General features: G+C 40.0%; 1 protein-coding gene across 1 annotated transcript in view; it reads left to right on the forward strand.

The window, feature by feature from the left end:
• The first annotated feature begins 200 nt into the window (after positions 1-200).
• Positions 201-12179, forward strand: part of LOC125483161 (adhesion G protein-coupled receptor F5-like) — a 32477-nt gene continuing 20498 nt past the window's right edge. The window contains exons 1-5 of the mRNA XM_048597117.1: positions 201-279; positions 5776-5859; positions 7358-7409; positions 10510-10599; positions 11469-11641. Coding sequence (XP_048453074.1) covers positions 5791-5859; positions 7358-7409; positions 10510-10599; positions 11469-11641 — 384 coding nt within the window. The 5' untranslated portion in view covers positions 201-279; positions 5776-5790. The remainder of the gene's footprint in view (positions 280-5775; positions 5860-7357; positions 7410-10509; positions 10600-11468; positions 11642-12179) is intronic.

Genomic DNA, 12179 nt, shown 5'->3' on the forward strand with positions numbered 1-12179 from the left:
AACTCTCCAATAGTGGAACAAATATTTGCAAAGGTGTATTCAAAAAATGCAAATATATTTAGGAGCTTTACATAGGTGTAGCATTTGATTTGCTTGCGATTATTCTAATAGTTAAGTACATTGTGCATTGGCTCATATAATTAGATTATCAGTTTGTTGCTATATTTCATCACTTATAAACATTGCTTACACCTGGCAACCACATTAGATGGCGAATCACGAATCTACTGACTTGTTTCATCGAAGGTCTAACAAAAAAATCAAGTACCTAACGAAGCTGTGAGTATAAATTATTCTATTGGCTTTGTTTTATTGTGTGTTCAGTTTTTTGAAGTCGTTACTAAATGTAACATGGAGTGATTCTCTTAATCTAAATGATCAGTGTTACTAAAATGTGATTGAATAGAACTGAATCCTATATTACTTTAAAAATAAAAATGCCCTTGAATCAAACTCACAGGTTTCTCAAAGCAACATTTCCAGTATTGCAAATTATATACAACTTTTTTTAAATCTCTTCCTCATGGTGGGGGTGTCCAAAACTAGAGGGTAGAGGTTTAAGGTGAGAGTGGAAAGATTTAAAAGGGACCTAAAGGGCAACCTTTTCACACAGAGGGTGGTGTGTGTATGGACTGAGCTGCTAAAAGAAGTCATGGAGGCTGGTACAATTACAACATTTAAAAGGCACCTGGATGGGTACATGAATAGGAAGGGTTTGGAGGGATATGGAACAAATGCTGGCAAAAGTGACTAGATTCTATTTAGAGATAGTAAGAACTGCCGATGCTGGAGTCTGAGAAAACACAGTGTGGAGCTGGAGGAACACAGCAGAAAGAAGGGTCCCTACCCGAAACGTTAGCTTTCCTGCTCCTCTGATGCTGCCTGGCCTGCTGTGTTCCTCTAGATTCTATTTAGGATATCCAGTCGGTGTGGACAAGTTGGACCGAAGGGTCTGTTTCCATGCTGTACGTCTCTATGACTCTATGACTAATTGATTTGTTCTTGATGATCAATTAAATTATTCGACCATTCATTTCTGATGTATAGTCAATATTTGTAAAAAAAAAATCAGTTCTTAAACAGGATTTATTCAGTCACAGGGAGCTTTATTAGGTCAACTTTGTCTCTTCATACAACAGTTCTAGCTAACACTTATTGCTTAAGATAAAACAGATCAACTGACATTTGGACAGATACAAAATAGAAATAGAAAGCGCAGGCAAATGGAACTTTTTAGTTTGAGAAACTTGGCCAGCATGGATGAGTTGGACTGAAAGGTCTTTTTCCTTGCTGTGTGACTCTATGACTGTATGATTCCATGGTTATTTGTTTCGTTTAATTTTGATGGATCTTGATGCATTCAAAGCAACTGATGTTACATTTGGCTCAGGATGAAGATACTTAATTCATTACACTTCTAGATGGGTTGGCCCCAAATAGTTACGGTCTTGGGTGAGCAGGGATGTACTGCTCTCTTTCTCACTTAACTTCTCTCCTGTCTGGTCGCAACAAGACCAATTAATAAAAAACAATCTTTTCCCCTGTGGATACATTTCACCAGACTAGGCTTGTGGTGCAGTGACAGTATCCCTACCCGATGACCAAGGAGGCCCAGGTTTAACTTCCATTTGCTGCCGAGGTGGAAATAACATTTTTGAATTGGTTCATTAGGAAAATAGGTATAACTTTGTTTTAAAAGGTGCCAATGCAACCAGGCTTTATTGAATAAAGAAAGATTGAGTTTATTAGCTACTAAAATGCAAGAATATGTAGTAAAGTGCCACTTACTCATTAGAAATGAGAAATGAACCTAAAAAGGAATAGTAGAAAGAGAATACAGGAATCAGACTTTGGCTTGTCCATGACAAATAAGTTGTGAAACAGTATGGCTAATAAAGCGGATAATTTCAGTTGCATAGACTTTGGGAGTTGAGTACTTGTTTGGGAATTCTTGGTTTTGCAGTTTGTGTAGTTTCCTTCAACAGTGCTTTGGACATGTCTTGTTTTCAGCCAGAGACAGCGAGTGAGAGAAACATTGGACAGAATCTTATAAAGGTCTGAGTGATGTGGGTTATGGCAAGATTTGTGACAGAATCAGACAAAATTCCAGTGAGACCCACCTTAATGTCAGGTGGCAACTCATTCCAACTATACTTTTCACAGGCAGTATGGTGAGTTTCTCACCACGCAGTGACAAGTTGCCAGTTAAGGGAGATTGTTACATGTTAAATAACTTGTTGATGGGACAACTAACCTCATTAAGTTATATCTTACAAATGCGCCGAGCAAGGTAGACATTGAGAATTCTCCACATGGAAATCAATGTAGGTAGCCAGCAAATTCAGTTCATTGCTTTTTCTGAATAACTTCATGTAAGACACCATACACCAACATTTCAGGGCACATACCCCATTTTCATGGACATTGCACTCAGTATGTGCCACCTTCTAACAACCCTCCTGGCACACCTCCAATCCACATTCAGGATGCATCTGTACTTGAATGCTGGAACTCAGCCATTGTCATTGCAATGCTATTACAGCAACGACACTGTGCTGCATCTCTGGACTTGTCTCTTGCTGTCGTAGTGCTCACTCACTCTGAGCATACCTCGGTGCTCTCTGAAAACCTGCCTTGCATCGGCACCAGCTGCACTCACCCTTCACCCCAGGCATTGACATCTGACATTTATCAACGCGTCACATTACGCATGGCACCTCTCTGATCCACTGCAGAGTCCTCTGGAAATGCTATATGGTGCTGAACAAGATGGTGGTTGTTTGCAGGTAATGAGCTGTAGTCACCAGGTACCTGCTCTAACTTCCATGTTGAGAATTTTTGATGTCTATCTTGTTTGGCGTGTTTGGTAAATTCAGATGCTGAATACTAAGGAGGTGGTTAATTAGTGTTGATAAGGCATTTAACAAGCTCTAATCCCCTTTAATTGGCAGCTCACTGTAGCTCAGTAAGAAACTTGCCTTGCCACTGAACAAATGCATAAAAGACTCAGTGAGTTGCTTCCATTATAGAGATAGGCTTTGCTTGACCTCTTGCATATAGTTCTGCCACAAGGTCCATATTGTTCAGACCCTATAAGATTCCATTCAATGTCTCTCTTTCTCTCTCGTAGTGAAATAAACCAAGACCTGGAAGATAGCTACCTATCCTATCTCCTTAGTTGCCGTAAGGCGTTGCCTTTAGGCAGTGACTGACAGAGTGTGCAAATTGCCCTGAATCCTCACCAAAGAACTGACAGGATGTAGAAATAAAGAAATCAGAGTTCAGTAGGACAGGAGAAGTAAAAGCAATGTCTCCTCGAATCCTGTGAACTGGTGCTATTGAATTGCATTTCTCTCCACCCATGACATCTGCGTTCTTTTCTGACAGTGTCTATCTACATGTGTGTATAGAGGTTCAAGAAAGAGTTATATATTGAAATCTCAGATTTTTATTTGTGTGTAGTTAGAATTGATTGCTTCTAAGAGGTAGTTCTTGTTAAATCAGAAACCTACTCAGTGTTTTCTGTTAATCTGAGTCCATTAGGCAGGTATATTGGGGACATTGATTTTTTTATAAACTTTTCTAACAACCCTGGGAATAATGTCCATACAGGGTCTGACCGATGTATGATTCCAATCGCACTATAATGCAGTCTGCTGAAAGTGACCTCTGAAATGACTTTGCAAGCCACTACCACCTCAGGGTAGCAGTTCAAGGAACAAATGTTGGCCTATACATTCAGGCCTGCATATATTCTTTCTTTAAAGGAACTCTTTCTAAATACACTGTAACTTCCTGGAATTAATTGCTTCTTTTTCCAAAGGTAAATAGAGAATGTCATCTGTTCAACAAAATTATTTGGAACATGCATTAGCTTGGCCATGCTGTTTACTGACTACTCAGTGTCAGGACAATATTTGCATGTACTTCTCTGTTTCTAGCACCACCTGGTCTATGTTTGGGCAAAAAGGGAACATGAACTTTGTGGGAAGCTAGGGCGGGATTGTTGGTGAGACATTTGCATCATCAATAGCTACAGGTAATGTGCCAAGAAGATTGGAGGTTGGCTAACGTGGTGCCATTATTTAAGAAAGGCTGTAAGGAAAAGTTAGGGAACTATAGACTGGTGAGCCTTACATCAGTGGTGAGTAGGTTGTTGGACGGAATCCTGAGGACAGGATTTACATGCATTTAGAAAGACAAGGACTAATTAGGGATAGTCAACATGGTTTTGTGCATGGAACATTGTGTCTCGCTAACTTGATTGAGTTTTTTGAGGAGATGACAAAGAAGATTGATGATGGCAGAGCAGTAGATGTTGTCTATATAGACTTCAGCAAGGTGTTAGAAAAGGATCTGCATGGTGGGCTGGTTAGTAAGGTCAGATCAGATGAGATCCGGAGGGGAGCTAGCCAACTGGATACAAAATTGGTTTGAAGGAAGGGGACAGAAGGTAGTGGGGGAGAGTTGTTTTTCAGCCTGGAGTCCTGTGATCAGTGATGTGCCACAAGGATCAGTGCTGTGTCCACTGCTTTTCGTCATTGAGATAAATGAGTTGCATGTGAGCACAGGAGATATGTTTAATAAGTGTGCAGATGACACCAAAATTGGTGGTACAGTGGACAGTGATGGAGATTATCTCAGAGTATAACGGGACCTTTATCAGATGTGCCAATGAGCCAAGTGGTGGCAGATAGAGTTTAATTTAGATAAATGTGAGGTATTGTAGTTGGAAAGGCAAAAACAGGGCAGGACGTAAACAGTTAATGGTAGGCCCTGGGGAATGTTGCCAAAAAAAGAGATCTAGGGATGCAGGTGCGTAGTTTGTTGAAAGTTGAGTCACAGGTAGATAGGATGGTGAGGAAGGCATTTGGCACACTTGCCTTCATTGATCATAGCTTTGAGTGTAGGAGTTTGGATATCATGTGCGGCTGTACTGGACATTGGTGAGGCCATTTTTAGAATACTGTGGACAATTCTGATTGCCGTCATGTAGGAAATATTTTGTTAAACTTGAGATGGTGCAGAAAAGATTTACAAGGATGTTGCCGGGTCTGGCGTGTTTGAGCCATAGGGAGGCACTGAATAGTCTGGGGCTATTTTCCCTGGAGCTTCGGAGCTGAAGGGTGACCTTATAGAGGTTTATAAAATCTTGAGGGGTATGGATAGGGTGAATAGACAAGGTATTTTTTCTAGGATAGGGGAGTCCAAAACTGGACAGCATAAGTTTGAGGTGAGAAGGGAAAGATTTAAAAAGGACCTGAGAGGTAATTTTTTCACACAGAGGATGGTGGGTGTGTGGAATGAGCTGCCACAGGAAGTGATGGAGGCTGCTACAATTACAACATTTAAAGTCATCTGGATATGTATATGAATAGAAAGGGTTTAGAGGGATATGGGCCAAATGCTGGAAAATGGGACAAGTTCTGGTAGGCACAGATGAGTTAGACTGAAGGGTCTGCTTCCATGCTCTATGACTCCATATCATGGGCCTAAAATACTAGGACCTGCCAATCATAGCTTGTGCATCAATTTGTGACCGCTAGTGCTGATCAAAGCTGAGAAGGTCGAGATGTGGATCACCTAATTTGAAGGCACCGCTGCCCTAAGGTGGAAATGGGATTCTTCCGTAAACTGTTTACCTCTTTGAAGTTCAAGCCACAATCCACTTGCCGTCTCATCCCATTACTCTTCAGCTCACTACTCATGAGGAAATTACAAACTTGCATTTTCGTTGTTCAGTTAATGATTGAGTTTATAAAATATTTCTTCCAGGAAAATCTCAAAACCATGCATGTGATGCTTCTTGTAATTGTGGCTGTCTCTCTTCTGCTACCGCCTTTGAGTTCTCAGTTATTTGTGAGTAAATGGTCTTTCTACTTAAAATACATCCAATCCAATGCAAGTGTGGCATTCGAGATCCTTGCTGATTTTCCACCCAGCAATGTTGCATATTTCTGGTAGGCTATCCAGGTCTATGGAAGGAGCTATCTACAATATAATAAGGATGTGAGTTACATTGTAATTTGCTGATGGCCATCAAAACTGGTTCCCAAAAATATTTTAGTTGGAAATATTTCCAAAATACCATTTGATTAAATGATATAGAGGATGTGTAGGGCAGCTATCAAAACGTGATGTGGTCTAGTCAGTGTACTGTTATGAATGAAATTACAAACAAAACCATATGCTCCCTTATGTTCCTACATACGAAGGTGAACTTGCTCAGGTTTAGTGGTCTGCAAGCAAGGATGGGGAGAGTATCAGCTGATTGTCGAAGGAGTAAAGCCCCCAATTATGAAATATCGTAGTCAAAGCAAGCAAATACAATACAATAATGTCTATGAGATTGCAGGCTGATGAATATGTAGAGTTTGAACGAAACAGTAAAGTAAAATGGAATGAAATCTGGTTGATGATATAAAGGCACTAATTACATTATGATTGAATACATGAAGGAATTCCATATAAAAGATACCAGGGAGATAGTGGTAACATCGCTGTTCTAACTTCCAGAACTTCAAACTATTGTTCTGGGCGTCTGGGTTTGAATCCCACCAGGCAGATGGTGACAATTGTATTCAACAAAGTCAGGGATAAAGGACTGACCTAATGGTGACATGTGATCTCTGTTGATTGTCGTAAAAACCCATTTGTTTAGTGAAGAAAATTTGCTAGCCTTGCCTGCTCTGGCCTACATGCAACTCCAAACCCATAGCAATGTGTTTGACTCTTAGCTGCCCTCTGGGCAATAAATGATGGCTCAGATAGCAACACCCACTATCCTGTGAATTTTTAAAAAAATAGGATGATTGATTAATGTGATTGTATAGATGTTTTTATTGATGACAGGAAACAATGGAGAGAATTAGCAAAACTGCAGCCTCTGGGAATCCCTTGCTTCCACTGTATAATAATTAACTGAATATGCTGTACATGCATTTCAATATAATCTGTGAAAATTTCTGGGATTGAATATGATTCATGACACAAGTAAATTACATTTTGAACATAATATATGCTGCATGATATATATTGCTATCTACATTGTACATGACTATTCATCTGCCTGAGGATCTCTTTCAGATAATCTTTAAATAGCCTTTAACTGGTTCATCAGTAGGTTCACTGACCAACCTGAATTAATTTATTTGATTAGACTACATGAATTTGGAAAGCTTTCCTGATTGACTATTCTGTGAATGTGATATTGTTGGACGCTTATCCAAATTAAGCATTAAGAATTATTGTTGGCTTACCTTCTGTTTTGAGCAATGTGAAATCTATAGAAAAATGACAAGCATTCAAAAATCAAATCATTCATTCTTATGTTGTTGGTCATGTGTCTTATTTATAGGATGCCGTTTGCCCAGATAAAAAAAGCTTTGTGACAAGTACAGCAAACAGTGGTAAGAAGTAAAATCCATCCATTTATGTTGTCCAGTGATTAAAGTACTGTGGTAAAACCTAAAATAATTTCCTATTCTCTTAGCATCAGCATATTCAATATCTTGCAAATACTGTAGCAATACATTCTTAGTTACCTTCATTTTGCACTATGGCCCTTTTTTGTCTGGTTTCCAATTCTGCTTTTTACTTTTTGAGTTTCATTTCTCTCCTTGTTTCCACCTTCTCTGTCTCCCTGTTCAAGTTCCCATCTCCCTGCCATTCCAGTTTAAACCTTCCCTGAGAGCACTACACCCAAACCACCAAACCCAAAGACATTGGTCTTGGTCCTGCCCAGAAGCAACTCATTCTGTTCGGACCCAGAGCTGGTCCCAATATCCCCTCAATCAGAATCCCAACCGGCAAACTATTTCTTCAGCTTCATCTATTCTTCTGAAATATCCTGTTACTTTGTTGCTTGCTAGTGTGTAGCACTGGTAGGAATCCTGAGATTATTACCTTTAAGAACCTACTTTCTAATTTAAGGCCTAACTCTCTATATATTGAGCTTCTTTATCTGTGTTATTGATACCAATATATACAATGACCAGTCTAATTTCAAATGCCCAATTCCTTCTTCAAGATATCCTTGACCTTAGCATTAGAAAGGTAAAATGCCATCTGGGAATCTATGTTGTGGCTGCAGATATGTCTGTCTGTTCAATTTATTATTGATTCCCCAATCACTATTGCCCTGCCAGTCTTCTTCCTCCCTTCACCACTGGAGACTCCTGTGGTGTAACGTTCCTGGCTCCTGGTGATCATTCATCCCCCTTTCTGCCTGTTTTTTTTTTTTTAATCTTTTTTTTTAATGTTTAATCTTTACCTGCAGTGTGAAGACCTCCCTGAATGTGCTATCCATGACAATATTAGCTTCGCGGATACCCCGCAGTGAGCCTATCTACAGCTCCAGCCCTGCAATGCTGTTAACCTGTAGCTGCAGCTGGATACATTTCCTGCTGGACATAGTTGCCAAGGACACTGGACATATCCATAAGATCCCACACTGAACAGAAGAAGCAGACCACAGGCGTGAGCTCTGCTGTCATGACCTTCCTTTAGATTAAACTTCTTAGTTATTCCCTTTAAAGAATACTAATTACTCTAGGGATGTTTTTCCACTCCAAACACTCCCATTCCAGTCCAAAGTTCCTACCTTATTTTGTTCAATTAATGGGCTGCAGCAATTTAATTCATAGGAAGAGTAGAAGTACTTAACCTGACCCTACTCCGGATGCTGTTAGAGCTATTTAAAGACATACTCACCACTCTTCACTCATGCAAGCATGACGAGCTGACTGTCTGCATTAAGCAGCAAGGCAAGACAGAAGTACTGTGAGCCTTTAAATTATGGCTGAAGAGGGGGGAAAGCACAAATAGACATGGCAGGGATGCTGTGAGCATTCAGGTAGGTGTGATAAGAGTGAGCACTGAGAGAGTGAGTCCTGAGATGTAGCCTGGTCCAACCCGTAGCTGGGTGCCTGCTCTTGAGTGCAAAGTGTTCTTGTAGCTGCATTCCAATGGTGGGTATCCGTCTGCTCCGAAATGCAGCATTGAAGTGCAGTACTTCAATGTGCTTGCTCATGCGAAGAGGCCGGTACACATCAGATGGCACTGTCTATGTGGCTGTTGCCTATAATGCGTGCCCTGCAGTGATGGCTCCAAGTCTCTACGATGGTGGTCTGGAGGAACAAGCAGCGACCTGGAGTCACTGGATACCTGCTTGGCCTTTTATATCAGGAATTCACAGCATCTAGTTCCTAACTGACAGGCGAGAGAATGGCGCACTGCACATTAATGAGGCAAAATTAAGTAATTATGAGAGTGATAATGTTATAGGCCTTTCGTCACTCACTGGTTCGAATCTCATCTTGACACCAAGGACTTGGTAGGAGAATGCAATGTTTTGGTCTTGATGTTAAGAGGGACCTCACTGGACGTCTCATCTGAGTGTTATAAATTTCTCGTCATAGCCCATCTCATTCAGGGTCTGGGAAGATTCCAACCATAAAATCTATGCATTCACAGTTCTAATCTAAATGGATGGTGTACAAAAGGTTATGATTTATGGGGGAAAAGGTTGGACAAAGCTTCTTTTCCCAAAACTTCTAATACACTTCTCATATAAGGACACATTTTATATTTTTGCGTATGTTTTCCAAGTGAATTAATTGCAAATTGACAATGTGTATTCCTGATAATGGTACTTCCAGTTATCCCTTTCAATTGACATATTTTGTCAAACTGGCAATGTACAAACTATTGCAATTTATACAATCTAATGTTGGATATTAACAGAAGGTAGAAGGATTTTTGAATTCCAGCTGAAGCTCTTCCTAAAATGGCACCACCCGGGGTTGGAGGACATTGAGGAAGCAGCTGAAGATGGGTGGGTCTAGTTCAGGAGGAACTCCTGCAGTAATATACTGATGGGCTGAATTGATTAGTCTCCAACATACACACCTACTTTCCTTTGTGCTAGCTATGACTCAAAACAGCGAAAATGTCCTGCTGATTCCTGTTGATCTCATTGCTATGGGTTCTTGATGCCAAATATCATCTTTATGTAAAGGACAGTAACTTCCACCACTGGAATTCAGCATTTTAGTCCATATATGATGAAGTCTATAATGAGTTCAAGTGCTGAGTAGTCCCGATGAAACCTCAACTGATCATCAAGAAGCAGATTATTGATGAGTAATTGTCTCTTGGCAGCGCTATCAATATTATATTGTTTTGCAAATGATTGACAGTGCACTCATGGGGCTGTAATTTGTCAGGTTGGACTTGTTCTGCTTTTTATAGAGAGGAAATAGCTGGAAAAATTTTCCACGTTGTCATTACTGAAACTGCTCATGTTTCAGGGGCTAGGTCTTCAGCACTGATGAAGCCAATTGTCCAGCATCTTCAGCTCCTTTCAATATCATGTGAAGTGAATTGAATTGGCTGAAGACTGGGATTTGTGATGTTGGGATTTGTAAACTAACTAGTGATTAGTTTTCTTTGTAAAAAAATCTGAAATTTTTAACTTGTTTTCATTCATTGAAATAATTCAACCTGTAGGAATGAACTGTCTCTTAAAATTGAAGAGAAATGAGCATTTACCCAAATCACCAGTGCGATGTTATAATTGGAGCAACACTACAGTACATGGTAGGTTATATTTACTACATTTTAAAAAAGCAAGACATAGTATAATTTGCTGAGAAACCACATTCCTATTTCCTAATATTGATACCCATCATTAGTACCCACTTTGCGTCTATATCTCTTCTTTACTACCATTAACACCCCTTTTGTCTTTTGCTCAGAGCACTCTCACCATCTGTTAATCTCAACCTTCCTGTACTTTGTCAAACCATTATTTCCAGACCCCTTCAGTTCAAGATTATGAGATATTGGACTCAAAAACGGGAACTCAGTTTCTCATTCTACAGATGTTGCCAGACCTGCCAGACGTTGGGTTTCTCCAGCACTTTCTGTTTTTCTCGTTCAGATCTCCAGCATCTGTAGTATCTTGCTTTTATTTAAGTGATTCACTGCCTCTTCTCTCTCAGATATAAAAACAGAAGTTGCTGGAAAAGCTCAGCAGGTCTGGCAGCATCTGTGAAGAAAAAAACCAGAACTGAGCAGAACGGAGCATGGACCTTCCCACTCAAACTTAATTTGGGTAAAGGTGGGAAGGTGGCTGGTTTCTTGTCTGCCATTGTTCTGCCAAATTACATTCAATTCTTGCCTCCTGTTCCACCACCTCAGAGCCCAGAAGATTCAGTCCAATATTCTGTTCTCAGTCTGTAAACTCTCAGGAACCAGATCCCTTAAAAAAAAAGCTGGCTTGGACTGATAGTCAATTTCTATTTGATTTTGATGTTGCAAAAAGTTAAATAAATAATATGTGCAAATAGAAGAGGAGCAGAATAAATCAGCAAAATGACCCATAACGTAGTTTGATAAAAACACATTCACACCTCATACATTTGCAAGTTTTTAGCATTCTGATAATAACTGTTTTCTTTTCTCAGATTGTCGCATTCTGTGTTCCGACACTTACTATGGGCTAGTTGAGTCAGGGAAGATGGCAACAAAAGAATGCCCAAATAACGAGACTGGATGTATGAGAATAAAATGCGAGAAAGGAAACTACGTATCAGAAGAAAACTTTTGTTTGTTGGCTGAATTGAGCAACATTCTGGAGGTACTGCACATTGTGATCAATTCAGTTACAAAAACAGAAATTACTGGAAAAGCTCAGCAGGTCTGGCAGCATCTGTAGAGAGAAATCTGTTCTGAAGAAGGGTCACTGGACCTGCAATGTTAACTCTGCTTTCACTCCACAGATGCTGCCAGATCTGTTGAGCTTTCCCAGCAATTTCTGTTTTTGATTTAGGTCCACACGTGCTTTGGACTGATTGACAGCTACTGCCATGTAAACAATACAATGGTACACGATGAAAACTAGTTTCTGATTTCCAGTATCCTTAGTTCCTTTGGTTTTAATTTGTTGTCAATTCAGTTCTTTCATAGGCAAGCAATTTTTCAGAATATACTTTGATTTAGCTGCCTGCCTGGACATTTGAAACCAATTCCACGGTATAACAAAGGTTAATATTTTTGTTCAGAGATAGTAAGAACTGCCGATGCTGGAGTCAATGATAACACAGTGTGGAGCTGGAGGAGCACAGCAGGCCAGGCACATCAGAGGAGCAGGAAAGCTGACGTTTCGGGTCGGGACC

The sequence above is a fragment of the Rhincodon typus genome, chromosome 5 (genome assembly GCF_021869965.1).
Source record: "Rhincodon typus isolate 14 chromosome 5, sRhiTyp1.1, whole genome shotgun sequence".
In the NCBI taxonomy this organism is placed as follows: Eukaryota; Metazoa; Chordata; class Chondrichthyes; order Orectolobiformes; family Rhincodontidae; genus Rhincodon; species Rhincodon typus.